Source organism: Leiobunum rupestre, chromosome 4 (genome assembly GCF_980474605.1).
Source record: "Leiobunum rupestre chromosome 4, qqLeiRupe1.1.hap1, whole genome shotgun sequence".
Taxonomy (NCBI): domain Eukaryota; kingdom Metazoa; phylum Arthropoda; class Arachnida; order Opiliones; family Sclerosomatidae; genus Leiobunum; species Leiobunum rupestre.
The window spans coordinates 29,154,510-29,170,858 of record NC_143387.1 but is presented as its reverse complement, the minus strand read 5'-3'; the positions used below and the strand labels follow the sequence as shown (position 1 = coordinate 29,170,858).

The window sequence follows — 16,349 nt, the reverse complement described above, 5'->3', positions numbered from 1 at the left end:
TTAGTTTAGGTCAGATTAAGTCGCATTAGGTTAGGTCAGATTAAGTCGCATTAGGTTAGGTCAGATTAAGTCGCATTAGGTTAGGTCAGATTAAGTCGCGTTAGGTTAGGTCAGATTAAGTCGCGTTAGGTTAGGTCAGATTAAGTCGCGTTAGGTTAGGTCAGATTAAGTCGCGTTAGGTTAGGTCAGATTAAGTCGCGTTAGGTTAGGTCAGATTAAGTCGCGTTAGGTTAGGTCAGATTAAGTCGCGTTAGGTTAGGTCAGGTTAAGTCGCGTTAGGTCAGGTTAAGTCGCGTTAGGTCAGGTTAAGTCGCGTTAGGTCAGGTTAAGTCGCGTTAGGTCAGGTTAAGTCGCGTTAGGTCAGGTTAAGTCGCGTTAGGTTAGGGTAAGTCGCGTTAGGTCAGGTTAAGTCGCGTTAGGTCAGGTTAAGTCGCGTTAGGTCAGGTTAAGTCGCGTTAGGTCAGGTTAAGTCGCGTTAGGTCAGGTTAAGTCGCGTTAGGTCAGGTTAAGTCGCGTTAGGTCAGGTTAAGTCGCGTTAGGTTAGGTTAAGTCGCGTTAGGTTAGGTTAAGTCGCGTTAGGTCAGGGTAAGTCGCGTTAGGTCAGGGTAAGTCGCGTTAGGTCAGGGTAAGTCGCGTTAGGTCAGGGTAAGTCGCGTTAGGTTAGGGTAAGTCGCGTTAGGTTAGGGTAAGTCGCGTTAGGTTAGGGTAAGTCGCGTTAGGTTAGGGTAAGTCGCGTTAGGTTAGGGTAAGTCGCGTTAGGTTAGGGTAAGTCGCGTTAGGTTAGGGTAAGTCGCGTTAGGTTAGGGTAAGTCGCGTTAGGTTAGGGTAAGTCGCGTTAGGTTAGGGTAAGTCGCGTTAGGTTAGGGTAAGTCGCGTTAGGTTAGGGTAAGTCGCGTTAGGTTAGGGTAAGTCGCGTTAGGTTAGGGTAAGTCGCGTTAGGTTAGGGTAAGTCGCGTTAGGTTAGGGTAAGTCGCGTTAGGTTAGGGTAAGTCGCGTTAGGTTAGGGTAAGTCGCGTTAGGTTAGGGTAAGTCGCGTTAGGTTAGGGTAAGTCGCGTTAGGTTAGGGTAAGTCGCGTTAGGTTAGGGTAAGTCGCGTTAGGTTAGGGTAAGTCGCGTTAGGTTAGGGTAAGTCGCGTTAGGTTAGGGTAAGTCGCGTTAGGTTAGGGTAAGTCGCGTTAGGTTAGGGTAAGTCGCGTTAGGTTAGGGTAAGTCGCGTTAGGTTAGGGTAAGTCGCGTTAGGTTAGGGTAAGTCGCGTTAGGTTAGGGTAAGTCGCGTTAGGTTAGGGTAAGTCGCGTTAGGTTAGGGTAAGTCGCGTTAGGTTAGGGTAAGTCGCGTTAGGTTAGGGTAAGTCGCGTTAGGTTAGGGTAAGTCGCGTTAGGTTAGGGTAAGTCGCGTTAGGTTAGGGTAAGTCGCGTTAGGTTAGGGTAAGTCGCGTTAGGTTAGGGTAAGTCGCGTTAGGTTAGGGTAAGTCGCGTTAGGTTAGGGTAAGTCGCGTTAGGTTAGGGTAAGTCGCGTTAGGTTAGGGTAAGTCGCGTTAGGTTAGGGTAAGTCGCGTTAGGTTAGGGTAAGTCGCGTTAGGTTAGGGTAAGTCGCGTTAGGTTAGGGTAAGTCGCGTTAGGTTAGGGTAAGTCGCGTTAGGTTAGGGTAAGTCGCGTTAGGTTAGGCTAAGTCGCGTTAGGTTAGGGTAAGTCGCGTTAGGTTAGGGTAAGTCGCGTTAGGTTAGGGTAAGTCGCGTTAGGTTAGGGTAAGTCGCGTTAGGTTAGGGTAAGTCGCGTTAGGTTAGGGTAAGTCGCGTTAGGTTAGGGTAAGTCGCGTTAGGTTAGGGTAAGTCGCGTTAGGTTAGGGTAAGTCGCGTTAGGTTAGGGTAAGTCGCGTTAGGTTAGGGTAAGTCGCGTTAGGTTAGGGTAAGTCGCGTTAGGTTAGGGTAAGTCGCGTTAGGTTAGGGTAAGTCGCGTTAGGTTAGGGTAAGTCGCGTTAGGTTAGGGTAAGTCGCGTTAGGTTAGGGTAAGTCGCGTTAGGTTAGGGTAAGTCGCGTTAGGTTAGGGTAAGTCGCGTTAGGTTAGGGTAAGTCGCGTTAGGTTAGGGTAAGTCGCGTTAGGTTAGGGTAAGTCGCGTTAGGTTAGGGTAAGTCGCGTTAGGTTAGGGTAAGTCGCGTTAGGTTAGGGTAAGTCGCGTTAGGTTAGGGTAAGTCGCGTTAGGTTAGGGTAAGTCGCGTTAGGTTAGGGTAAGTCGCGTTAGGTTAGGGTAAGTCGCGTTAGGTTAGGGTAAGTCGCGTTAGGTTAGGGTAAGTCGCGTTAGGTTAGGGTAAGTCGCGTTAGGTTAGGGTAAGTCGCGTTAGGTTAGGGTAAGTCGCGTTAGGTTAGGGTAAGTCGCGTTAGGTTAGGGTAAGTCGCGTTAGGTTAGGGTAAGTCGCGTTAGGTTAGGGTAAGTCGCGTTAGGTTAGGGTAAGTCGCGTTAGGTTAGGGTAAGTCGCGTTAGGTTAGGGTAAGTCGCGTTAGGTTAGGGTAAGTCGCGTTAGGTTAGGGTAAGTCGCGTTAGGTTAGGGTAAGTCGCGTTAGGTTAGGGTAAGTCGCGTTAGGTTAGGGTAAGTCGCGTTAGGTTAGGGTAAGTCGCGTTAGGTTAGGGTAAGTCGCGTTAGGTTAGGGTAAGTCGCGTTAGGTTAGGGTAAGTCGCGTTAGGTTAGGGTAAGTCGCGTTAGGTTAGGGTAAGTTGCGTTAGGTTAGGGTAAGTTGCGTTAGGTTAGGGTAATTTGTGTTAGGTTAGGTTAGATTAAGGATAAGTTAGTTTGGGATATGTTGTATTAGGTTAGGTTAGATTTAGTTTTATTAGGTTAGGTTAGATTAAGTTGGAGTAGGTTTCAATATGATTATGCTATTCTAATATTCACAAAACATATTTTTTGTGTTCTTAATTGCAAGATGAAATACTTAGTGAGGCATATATCCTTTTTTGGGCATTTGTTATTTATACCATATTTTGAGAGATCTGACCAATGAGCATTCGGATATTTGCAACACATTGAACATTTTTAATTAAAACAAATGTATAATTTATTATTAAATGGTTAATTAATGATAATGTTAATAAATGGTTAATTTATATGCTATTAATTGATTTATTATTATTCTATTAAATTTGTTATTAAATTGATTATTCATTATTATTCTATTAATTGGCAATTCATTATTATTCTATTAATTGGCAATTCATTACTATTCTATTAATTGGCAATTCATTACTATTCTATTAATTGGTTAATTATTTATTATACCATTAAATTTGTTATTAATTGTTATGATGTTAAATTGTTAATTGTTATGATGTTAAATTGTTAATTGTTATGATGTTAAATTGTTAATTATTATGATGTTAAATTGATAATTATTAGGCTATTAAATTGATAATTATTATGCTATTTAATGGTTAATTATTATGCTATTAAATTGTAATTATTATGCTATTAAATTGATAATTATTAGGCTATTAAATTGATAATTATTATGCTATTAAATTGTTAATTATTATGCTATTAAATTGTTAATTATTATGCTATTAAATTGTTAATTATTATGCTATTAAATTGTTAATTATTATGCTATTAAATTGTTAATTATTATGCTATTTAATGGTTAATTATTATGCTATTAAATTGTAATTATTATGCTATTAAATTGTAATTATTATGCTATTAAATTGTTATTATTATGCTATTAAATTGTTATTATTATGCTATTAAATTGTAATTATTATGCTATTAAATTGTTATTATTATGCTATTAAATTGTTAATTAATTAATAGGCTAATACATTTTTAATTATTTTCTAATTTATAGGCTAATACATTTTTAACTATTTTCTAATTAATAGGCTTATACATTTTTAACTATTTTCTAATTAATAGGCTTATACATTTTTATTATTTTCTAATTAATAGACTTATACATTTTTATTATTTTCTAATTAATAGCACATTTTTAATTATTTTCTAATTAATAGGCTAATACATTTTTAATTATTTTCTAATTAATAGGCTAATACATTTTTAATTATTTTCTAATTATTAACATTAGGGTTTAAAGATATTAATAAAGTAGATATCAATGGCAAATGTTACAATTCTTTAGTCGAGAAGTTGTACCACGAAATATTTGAAATTTTAATATAACGTTTATAGAGCCGAAGACCGACTTAGACTATCGATCCGAAATGAATCAATCAGAACATAATGCGGGAAATGCCCTTAATGTATCAATACCGGTAACGTCAAAACCAAACGAAAAGCGACTGCGGTACGAAATCCGACTGAGATAAAGCAAATGACTCGAGAGATAGAGAAACGAAAAAGTGTCAAAAGAGAGACAAACGAGCATCTAATGTGATAATCGAAAAACCTGTAACGGGTCACGGTCTCCGCCATGGCACCACCGAAATGTTTATCTCGACAACTGAGGGCAGCCAGTGCCAGGGAATCTTGGAGGAACCATTAAAAAAAAAGACAAATTAAAGTCACCAAATTACATGTCCGAGGCTCATTAATCTTCTCGTCTAAACACATTCAGCGCCATTAATTTTATCGCCTTGTTATTTTAAAATATAGTTTTGGGGCGTGGATAAAACGACGTACGGGATTAAGTAGCGCCATCTAAGAGATTTTTTCTGCCGAGGACGGCTATCCTTCGCTTGTCGCGATAAATTTTGCTTTAAGAAATTAAGTAGTTTGTTAATTGAACTCAGCAAGCGGAAGGTTTGTTGTTGCTTTTAATTATTTCCAGACCGACAAATTAGGTTTACTGTTCTGACTATTCCCTTTTTTCCCGACTCTGTCATCCTTTGATTTTTTTCCGCAATAAAATTGCGAAAGGAAGCGATTCCTTTTTCTCCGGCTTATTTGTTTTTTTTTTCCTTTTCACGACTGTTCTAAAAAAAGAAATAAATATAATTATCAGCGAAAGAGTTCTTATTTTGCTCATTTCGCTACAGTGGGAAAGTTCTGGAGCAGATGGGCCATAGCGAGGTTTTAATTTCCAATTACTAAGTAATTAGAAAACGGAGCGGAATAATGAAGCGTTTGGCCGGTTTGATGGATTTACCTCATTTGAATGTGATACTTAAATTTCGAGTGTACAAATGCGAGGTGATAGAGCAGTTTTAGTTAAAAAAAATCAATTAACTGAAGATTAATCTCGGGGCAAGTCCAGAGGAATTTTATTTAAAACATGGAAATTTTTCATTTACCTAAAATGCTAACTAAAATCCATGTTTATCACCTTAAAATAAAAAATAACCTAATTTGTTAAATGAAAGCTTTGAGTATGTTGAAAAATACACTGTGTTAAAATATTTTTTACTAATCAAAAGTTACCTCAAACACTGTCTACATTTTTTTAAATCCAAAATTATAGTTTAAAATTCATTACCACCGAGCTACGTCTATGAACTAAATATGTAAATATTATTCGAAGCTGACCATTGTTTAACTTTGGCTAAAAAATAATTAACTTTGAAACACAGTGAGCAAGCATTATGGTAAATATAACTACATTTTACATCAGGAATAAGGTAAGATACATTTGTAGTTAAAATACGTTTTATCGACTTAATGAATAAAAAATGTTAAATATTAAATTTAAATATCAATAAAGGGAGTTTTATTGTTAAAATGATTTATTAGAAATTCAGGTATACTTTACGCAGATAGATTCACTTCCAAAATTTTTGAAACATATAATTTAGTTTACTTCCATCATTTATTACTAAAATTCGTAATTCAATTAAATGTAAAACGAAATATCACTACACTGACTAAAAGCCCTAATTCAATTAAATGTAAAGCGAAATCGATAAAATTAAGTTATCTTAAAACTCTGGCATTGCATTTTACGCGAAAATGGCACATTTATTGTCTCGATTACTAGACAATCGATTCGCCCAAACCTTGCTTATATTTAATATTCCAAAGAAGAATAATAGCGTACGATTTGGTTCGGTTACGTGATTATAAATTTTGCCACGTCAAAGGGCTCAAACTATCGGACTTTGTGTACGAGTCAGAAGGTTCGCGGTTACGGGGGATGGGAGTTAGATACGATGGAAAGGTGAGGGGGGGCGGCATCGATCCCTCCCTCCAGATAATAAAAGAGAACCCCCCCTAATTAATATCCGAAACCAATGACCAGTGAGAAATCAATAGCGCGTATATAGAAGAAAATTAGCTTTAAACGCGAATATTCGAAAACTGATTATAACTATAGGCTATACTATACATGTATACTGCTATGCCGTGATGCTCAGACCGATTTTAAGACTCGGCAATTTCTAGTGGATCTGACTGGAAAGCTCATTATATTTCCAGAAACCATTGAATGCGTTTTCGACTACTGAAGGGTTCTTCAAAATTCTTACTCTAGATTTTTAAGATCAACTATACAAAGCTTAAAGACTAAAATTGACAGGCTAAGAATGACATGATTAAATATTAAATATATTTGAAACTCGTAAAGTCATCGGGATGCGGTTCTTGATATGTTTTTGGTTAAAAGGGGGCGCTGCACAACGTTATGGGACCGAACCTGCCTACGATTAAGGGGCTTCCTCGCTTCTATTTAACAACGGCGCGCGACACATGCTCCGTGGCACGTTCCAATGAACACGTGGCAACGAGCGTGCGTCACACGCCGTTGTTAAATAGAATTATATAATTAATTTTCCATCAAATACTCAGCAACAGCCCGAGGTGACATATTGTTGTTTACCAAATAGTAACCGTAAATAATTTGGTTACCGTGTAATAAATTCGAGGAAGTTATTCAATAAGCCTTTCTATGAAGTCATTACACTTGCCGAACTTGTTTTAATGTATCGCTTTCGTCACGAAATACGTAGGAGTTCAGTTCAGTTTTGAAGGTTAGATCTTTATAAAAAGGGCGACTCGTCGAATTTTAATTCGTGACAGTTTGTTCAACTGGTTAAAATGTTCCACGCGCTCTTTAATATTTTAGCGAAAAAGGCTCGTGCATTTTTTTATTATTTCAGGGTGCACGCGCGAAATCGCTCGAGCCCAATTACGCTAAAATATCAAGACACGCGTGGAACTTTTTAACAAGTTGAATAAGACATAAATAGAGTTTATGCTAGCGTCTATTGGCTATCGTAGTGAAATGTCACTTCTACCTAGGAGCAACAAACACAAGGAGAACGCAGCTAGCCTTTAAACACGCTAACGAAGGGTTGTGTACGAATTTCATTGGACGAGCGTCACGAGCCTTTACGCTGAACGTTTTACGGGGGGGGGGGAGACAATTTCTGAATTTCCCCTTCCGACGGCAGCAGGCGCTAAAGCATCTAGCCAATGAAAAACGTACACAAGAAAATCCACGACTTTTGACGGGTTGCGTTCTCCTTGTGTGGGGTGTTGTGTTTGTTGCTCCTAGCTTCTACGTCACGAGAGACGTGCCCGATACATCTAAACAAGAAGTCCGATGTTACTTTATAGAAAGGCGAATTGGGCGGAGCCATTTTCAAATATCTTTTTGTCTTTGGGGGTCTATGTCCGCTTGGTCAAACAAAACGAGTCCGTGTCCCTGTGGCATTGGGCCTTTGGTCAAAGCCCCTCCCTTTGGCCCGTGTCTCCCAGCTTTGACCGTTCTAATATTTCAACCTCATTTCAAGCCCCCATGTAATTCCGCGTAGTCGGATAAATTTATGGCTACGCGGCTGATCACGATTAACATTTAATAAACAATGCAATTACAATAATGGGATCAGTGGGACTCCTGTACAATATAAGGGAAAATTGCCAAATACCACTGACGAAGCTCGCAAATTCGTTTCTGACCCCAACATTTGTCAAGGCCAACTGTAGTTTCCGTCGAGAAAGCTTAAAAGCTCTCTATCGGAACACCCATAAAATGAACGTTTGTACGCGCCAGTCTGTTAACCCATCCGTCAAGAAAGGCTTTCACGTTTAAACTCGAAATCCCGCACCGCGAAACCAGCGCCCAAACTGCCAAGAGAGACATTTTCTTCCAATAGATGGTACCAAAGAGCGGCACCCGTGGTAGCGCGCTACGCTTCGAGACATCGCCCGAGGGTCTTTTAGGCGGACTCACCTTGAGTTCCTTCAGATGATCTTCGTAATCCTGCTCAGTCAGGCTAATCGTGGCCGGAACGCTGATATTTGCCGATTCCAAATCGCTAATCAACGCGTTGATTGGCTGAAACCAGAGAAGCGGATCTTATAAAAGTACGCGTAGAATATATCCGTGGAAGAAATTTGAGAAGGCGAAGAACGTGTTCGGCTCCACCTAGCGGTCGCTTCTCGTATGAATGATGGGAATTACGTCTCTTTCTATCTCTCCACATATATACAGATATGTGTATATGCATATATGTATAATGCAGTAAACGCGGATGATCAAAGGAGAACCCTGTCGCGAGGCGAGGATGACGGTGGGTCCAAAACACGAAGCTCAACTAGAGCGGCTTTGCCTTAAGTGAGGCGTGCCTTATAGCTGAAATCTCCAGCCACTATAGAGAAATGGGGGAAGTTCCGAAAATAGACAAAGAGACAGTATATACACATTGCCAGGAGGGGCGAGGGGCTGGAAATATACTCTCTTCTAAAAGTCATTTGGAACGCCGCCGTCCACCCGAGTCCGTTCGCATCTGAATGCCTAACTGTCCAGCAGCTGACCGTGGTACATTATACTTTTTAATACCAAATAATCTCAATTTTTTATAGATAATACCACGTTTTATCGTGAATTATTAAATATTATAGAATATTACCAAATATAATGTTGTATTTCTAAATATTATAGAATATTACCAAATATAATGTTGTATTTCTAAATATTATAGAATATTACCAAATATAATGTTGTATTTCTAAATATTATAGAATATTACCAAATATAATGTTGTATTTCTAAATATTATAGAATATTACCAAATATAATGTTGTATTTCTAAATATTATGGAATATTATGTTGTAATTCTAAATATTATAGAATATTATTTTGTATTTCTAAATATAATAGAATATTATGTTGTATTTCTAAATATTATGGAATATTATGTTGTATTTCTAAATATTGTAGAATATTATGTTGTATTTCTAAATATTGTAGAATATTATGTTGTATTTCTAAATATTGTAGAATATTATGTTGTATTTCTAAATATTGTAGAATATTATGTTGTATTTCTAAATATTGTAGAATATCATGTTGTATTTCTAAATATTGTAGAATATCATGTTGTATTTCTAAATATTGTAGAATATCATGTTGTATTTCTAAATATTGTAGAATATTATGTTGTATTTATAAATATTGTAGAATATTATCTTGTATTTCTAAATATTGTAGAATATTATCTTGTATTTCTAAATATTGTAGAATATTATGTTCTATTTCTAAATATTATAGAATATTATGTTCTATTTCTTAACATTATAGAATATTATGTTGTATTTCAAAATAATAATAATTACATGTAGATGGGTCTAGCCAAAGCACTACCCTAGACCCAAGTCAGCTAGCGAATAGCGATGTTTAATACCTTTGAAATAAGGCGGGTAGATAACAATGCTTAGGAGGGTGGTGGGAAACAATAACTATTACCGCTAACCTCAACAAGTGTTTATGGACCTGGGAGAAAACCCCTTAAACCAGCGGGAAGATAACTTGCAAACTCAACGCAGAAGGATCCGCGTTTTCAGCCAGTCTAATACCAAATATTATAGTGTACTATGCAAATATTACCATGTGATCTAAATAATATTGTATCCCCACGTACTAAAATTATTATTCTGCGTGTTAACATTGTAATACTGTGTAGTATTCGCGTTATACGAAGAACACCATGAAACATGTATTATTTACAAAACAAGTAATCTCAAAAATAATATAAGGATTTGGTATTTGTGGTTATCCCCTCGGCTATTCAAATTCCTTACAAACATTTAGAGGGAAGCCCTTAGAGTTTCGATTTTAATGCTTTTATTTATACGAGATGGCGCCAATTTAAACTTTTTGGCGGGAAGGGAAAGACTATTTACTTATTTTACAGAATAAAACTTCTAGCACTAGTTTAAGCGACGTTTTATGTAAAAAAATCCAAAAGCAAGTCTAAAAAAAAATAAAAAAACCACGAAATTTTTGTTTAGTTTAGCTAATTTAAAATTTCAGACTTCGCGAATTTAAAAATCAGCCACTAATCAGCGTTAATTTAAAGTTTTGTAGGGGAGGAATAAATGCTTGCCGACGTATTACAACAAAAAAAATCTTAGACTTTTAAACGATGCTTCATGTAAAAATTATAAAGTTTAGGTATAATTTAAAACGTCTATAAGAGTCAGACTGTTGGCGCCATCTGGTATTTAAATAACGGCCTCTAACGACGTTACCCCGTGAAAGGATCATCTCCCTTGTCAAACGCGTTTCGGTCTATTCCTAGCAAAGGTAATAATAATTCAGTCGCGAATATGAGTCGAACTAACGAGGACGGAAGAGTGTCAATCCCTGTCTGGAATGATCTAACGCCATTAGCCGTCGCCCGGTGCGTGCGCCTTATTATATCGAAGCTTAGGCGTTCAACAGTCTTCTTAATATCCCGTAAGCGGCTCTCTTCTCAATATACCGGGCTATCTCTAATTTAACGTCCCTTTTCATAGTCTCACGATTTCGGAGTCTACAAATGACGTAGTTCCCTTAATAGCCCGGTCTCCATGAGAAAAGACGTCGTCAACTTCTCAATGCCGGAGAATACTCTCCGTAGACTGTAGCGACCGAGTTTTATCGCTAATGCATTTGCGCATGATATAAAGACTATAGATTATTCTAAATGATGAACATTTCTTTCGATATAGCGGACGGCCGTCGTATGAACTTTTAACCTCACCAACCATCGTGGCCGTCTGCTCGACCACACTTGAGGTATCAAGTTAAGTCAGTTTGTTTCGTAAATCCATCAAATATCATTTTGTCTCGAGCCTTTCGCGAACCGATATGGATTTCGGAAACAATCGAATGGCTATTTATATTTGTTTTTTTGGGGCAAAACCGGGTTGCGTGGCGTAATGATCGACGGAACTTATACGCGAGTCGAGTCAGACGCTAAACCTCCCGATATCAATACCAAATCAATTTCGCTCGCGTATTACATAATCTTTACTACGTACTCTGTATCGTTCGTTTACGGCGTACTGTATCTGGCTGGAAAGACATTTGTTAGTTAAACGCGATTAAAGCGAGACTGTTTGTACCAGATGCGAACGCGGTCAGATGCCCGTGACAGAGAGTGCTTTCCCCCGTGAGTCTCCCCCTGGCGCAAAGGTTATAAATGTGGCTGAGAGAACTTATTAATGGCGACCGAGCTAACGGGACCATTTTTCATCCGCGATTGGCCGGAATATTTCATACATTGACGCACCCGCCGAGAAGGTTCACCCCGAAATTGCCCATCAATGTACCGAGCGACGCGATAATTTTGGTTTCTCTTTCTACCTTTCGGGATTCCTCGCCGAATATAACGCACCGAAGAGCGTAATTCATTCGCTTTAGCATCAAGCCGCGGGATATTGACATATTTGGTGGCTTTTGCGGAAGGAGAAAATGGCGGGGAAGTAGCGAGAAGAGATCGCTTACCAAGGTGAATTCGTCGTTGTCTTCGAAGATGGTCGCCACGGTGTCCCATTGAAAGTACCGGATGAAATGGACTCGCGCTGAATGGTGGGAAATGTCCGGAGAAACGACGCGATAGAAAAAAGGGTAATTCTTCTGGTCACTCAAAGCCGGCGACAAAGCGCCGAACGACAGCTGCACCACGTTCTTGTAATTGACCACTCTGGCCAGCCTTTCCGTCGTGTCCGAATTGGCCGGACCCAACAACATGATCATTTGAGGACGTTTAAATAAAGCGTAGAAAAACTTGTCCACCGCGACACCGGCGTCACACTGAAACGAAAAATAAATACTGTCAAAGAAACCGAAGATATATTACGTCATTTGCTTAAAAAACAACTCGATTAAAATTAGATAGTTAATGTTTGTTTGTTCATTATCAGATTTTATATTTTCTTACGATCCATCTACGTTACCAGGTCCCAAAACTGAAATTATAGTATCGAAGCCGAAAAATTATCGAATTTTCCAGAAAAATATAGTACGCAAGTACGGCCAACTTTGATTACTCGCTATAGCGTGGTAGCACTTTATCATAGTTGGCCGTTACTAACATATTTCGTTTTCGTTAGGCTACAACACGCTTGATTAGTCAAGTCGGCGGTAGAATTATAGTATAAGGTATCCGTCGCCATTTTGTTTTTTAATTTTTTTTGTTAAACAATCAATGGACAATACAATTTTTTTTCAAATAAACCCCCGCTTTTCGAGAAACATTGAGAATTTATGGTATATTTTCAAAATCATAAATTACGTTATTCTATCCAATATAGGTAGAATATTAAGAGCCATTTTGGACTTGACGATAGCCGGAGTAATGCACCTCTATTTATTGGCCGACGAAACGTCGCAGAAATATTAGAAAATCATAAATACGCACCTATATTACGAAATCAACCTAACCTAACCTAACCTAACCGGGTATTTCTCGTTTTGCCTCTACTCGGTTTGCATTTACTGTGTAAATCGTAGTTAAGTCCAAAAGCAGTAAGACTTTAGACGTGTACCCTACTATCTATCAATCTATCAAAATGAATAAATACGACCAAATTTGCTCTGTATATTCTACCTATATTGGATAGAATAACGTATTTTTTAATTTTGAAAATATACCATAAATTCTCAATGTTTCTTGAAAAGCGGGGGTTTATTTGAAATAAAATTGGTTTGTCCATTGATTGTTTAAAAAAATTGAATAAAAAAGAAAATGGCGACGGATACCTTATACTATAATTGTACCAAGTCGGCCGTATTTTCGAGTGCAAACCAAACACTCGAAGAATAATAAAATTTCAATAGGTGTTTCTATAAAATACGGGAGGTCATGTGATAATGTTTTGTCTACGTCACTTAGCTGTAGCTCTTGAAGGTAGAGAGCACGCGCTGCCGTCGCGAGACCCTTCAGAATCTGGAATCCGCGTGCAAAACTCGCGTACAAGTATAGCACTTAAATAACTTGAGCTCGCGATGTGGGCAAAAACATTTTATACTTATTTTTTTAATTGTTTTTTTTAGAAACACCTATTCTTAGCCTAAAATTTCTTAAATTATCGCACAAATATCGGAAATATAGTAAAATTATAATACAATTATCGCAAAAATCGTACTATATAGTACGCGATTGAAATTATAGTATGGAAAAATTCAAAAGGTAAAATTATCGAAATGTACTAGAATTATAGTACGGCTGGCAACGTTGTTGATCTAGTATACATCCAAGGTTTTAAAAGTGAAACACGTACTTTCGCAGGCTCGACTCAGATTGTTTCGGCGCGAGTTTCCCGCCAAACCGCGTATGTGTACACTACATCACGGTAAAAACAAGATGTCACGGACATTTAACTACACACAATCTCCCCGATGTATTAACTTTATGTTCAATTTAAATTTAAACAAATTGCAGTCATCTTGCACATTAACTTAATAAACCAAAGACGAATTTTATAGACAAAGAATTTTTCTATTTACCTGGTTTTGGAAATTTGGTAGCGAAACGTGAATACGTCAATTTAAATAAATTTTTAGACCAACCCAATTTTTCGAGTTACCTGTTTTTGGGAATAATGTAGTGAAACGTGAGTTAGATGGCGCCTGTATCAATTGGCACGAAATTCAAATAGAACAATAGTGCGTACGCGGGTTGTGAGGTACCGCGAATTGGCCAGAAATATCACTTAAAATTAAAATTTCTTAATGCAACCGAGAATGTAGTTCAGAAATGATCAGTACTACCTAAAAATATAATATTCAACGAAGTCACTCTTAATTTAAAAAATAATGTACATTTTAAGGCGAAAATCGTAAAAAATCACTAAAATGGGGCTGACCACTATCCGTAATCGGTGTACAAGCCCGTAGCTTTAGTTTGACTGTACTATAGTGATTATGTAATTGATTACAGATTAAGCACTACCATAGACTGTACTCGCTATAATCGGTGTACACAATTTTAGGAAGTGGTTAGCCCCTAGAAAATGCCCCACTTTCGGGGCCCCGATCTCACAAATGTTAACAATGCCGACGAGGGTATAATATTTCCAATTGATTGACGTATCATGTGTCATGGTACCTCTAAAACGTGCGAACACAAGCGGTGGTGGCGGACACCATAGTGAAACCATAAGTATATAATATTTTAACATAAGTGTGACACTTTCTATTCCCCTAAGTGACAAACTTATAGAATTACATTATAGAATTATGGTGAAACTAATACAGACAAAAGTAGCATAAGACCCAAAAGTGTGTCAGAACGGTATAGTAGTTAATGAGAGATTGTCGCAAAGTAAAAAAGGGAAACGAAGGGGGGTCGGAAAATACGTCATCAAAATCGAGGTACTCCAGCGCCGCCGAGTGAGGCGTTTTAGAACGAATGTCTACGGGCGAGTAAATCGAAGAGAGAAAATCACGCCAGACTAAAGGCTAAATATAAAGTTGCTAGTACTATTCCAACTAGTAGGTTATGTAGTCTATAGTGTGACTAGGTCTCACTAGAAATTTTAATAGGCGCGAAGGTACAGCTGACACACTTTTGGGTCTTATGCTACTTTTGATACAGACAAATCCCCTATAGATTGTGTGTAAAAAACAATTACCGCGCGTATTACATATTCTAACCATGTAAAATGTAAAAATTACATTGCGTAGGAATATGAATCATTTTCCATTAGTTTAGAGACTCGCTATACTTCTTTCCATAAAATCCTCCACGACTGTCTTGCCCCCTGCCGAACATTGCTGCCAGAACTTTGACAGCAGCTCTGGCAGTATATAGAAAAACCGTTTGTTAGTCCAGTTGCGGCCCCACAAATTCTATATTTGACTTTGATGGGGATTTTATGGAAATATCTATGTTTATTTTGAGCCCTCGAAGGAACGTATTTCGAGCTATAAACATGAGCAGTGTTTGGAGGAGAATACTTTACTCGTAAGATATATATATATTTCTTCTTATATCTTATAGGATGGCGTTAAACTTAAGGAACTACTTTCGGCTTTGAAGTCCCGTGGGTTTCTGTATTTGATTATTAGTACATAAAGGAAACCCTCCGCTAGTAAGCAACATCCCTCATCCGATTCCACAAAAGAAATCGTATTTACCGATTCGAAGCTATAATGTTTGTAGGTCGAAAGATCGGAACAATTCTTTGTTTCTTTCAATTTAAAACCAACCGCGTATCGCGTGAACTCTATAGTAGCCAAGAGTATAAGGGGTTCATTGAGGGAAGTGTATCAAATGATAAAACTCCATATTCGGAAATATAATAATTTTTTTTTCTACTTTGGTAAACTCTGAAGCAGGTATATAGTCTATTTCCCGCAAAGGGAGGTCATAAACGCCACCAGAGACTACAATACAAGAAACAGCAGCGTGGAGCTTAAAATACGGCGCATCCCGACGAGGAACTACTTGAGAAGAAGACCGTACCCCCCTTGCCGCCTTTCTTGCCACCGTCGTTTATAGCGTTCCGAATCCGAGTTTCGAGGGAGAAAGTTTAAATCCTCGCGAGAGACCGTTCAATTCAAATGGAAATTTTTTCAAGAAGCTGCGAGAGTCCCTTCTCGACGAGCGACACAGACTCGAAAATTGAAAGTGTATATATATAATATATTCTTCTCTATAGGCGAAATATAATACAGATACGTCATATTTGGCGGACCTTAGTAACAGTATATTTTTATCCCATCTTATTTTAAAATTTCAAATAACTTTATAGCGTCTATACGAAATAAAAAAATATATCGAATTTATATAAAAAAAAATGAAGAGGACTTATGAGGTATCCGAGACCGAGCCTAGGCTTAACGAAACGATTTACAATCTTTGAAGTAGACGCGACTTAAGAAGGAGAGGTATTTGTGCTGATTCGCGGAAGCTAAAGTCGCGCGCTTTACGGAAAAGGGAACGCCACTTTTCACCCAATTCCGAGCCGAAGATAAGCTGATATTTATTGCCTTAAAGACGGCCAGCCCCCCGGGACTTCTCCGTTTGGAGTTACTTTCAGTCTTTTATGTAGAGAAACTATACGCGTTTAAATGAAATTGCTAACGTAAACGCTTCTCTTAAGTCATACGGCGTCAGAGAGAACTTTTACTTTTCCGTATAACTTCAGAAAATGGTTGCACCCGTTTATTTTTATTTATTATTTATTAAGGGTTAATC

General features: G+C 37.8%; 1 protein-coding gene across 2 annotated transcripts in view; it reads right to left on the bottom strand.

The window, feature by feature from the left end:
* GABA-B-R3 (gamma-aminobutyric acid type B receptor subunit 3) overlaps positions 1-16,349 on the bottom strand; it is a 91,667-nt gene that overhangs the window by 32,790 nt on the left and 42,528 nt on the right. For both annotated transcript variants that reach the window (XM_090172471.1, XM_090172472.1), the window contains 2 exons: positions 11,651-11,959; positions 8,110-8,214 (listed from right to left, as the gene is read on the bottom strand). In XM_090172471.1, coding sequence (XP_090028597.1) covers positions 8,110-8,214; positions 11,651-11,959 — 414 coding nt within the window. The remainder of the gene's footprint in view (positions 1-8,109; positions 8,215-11,650; positions 11,960-16,349) is intronic.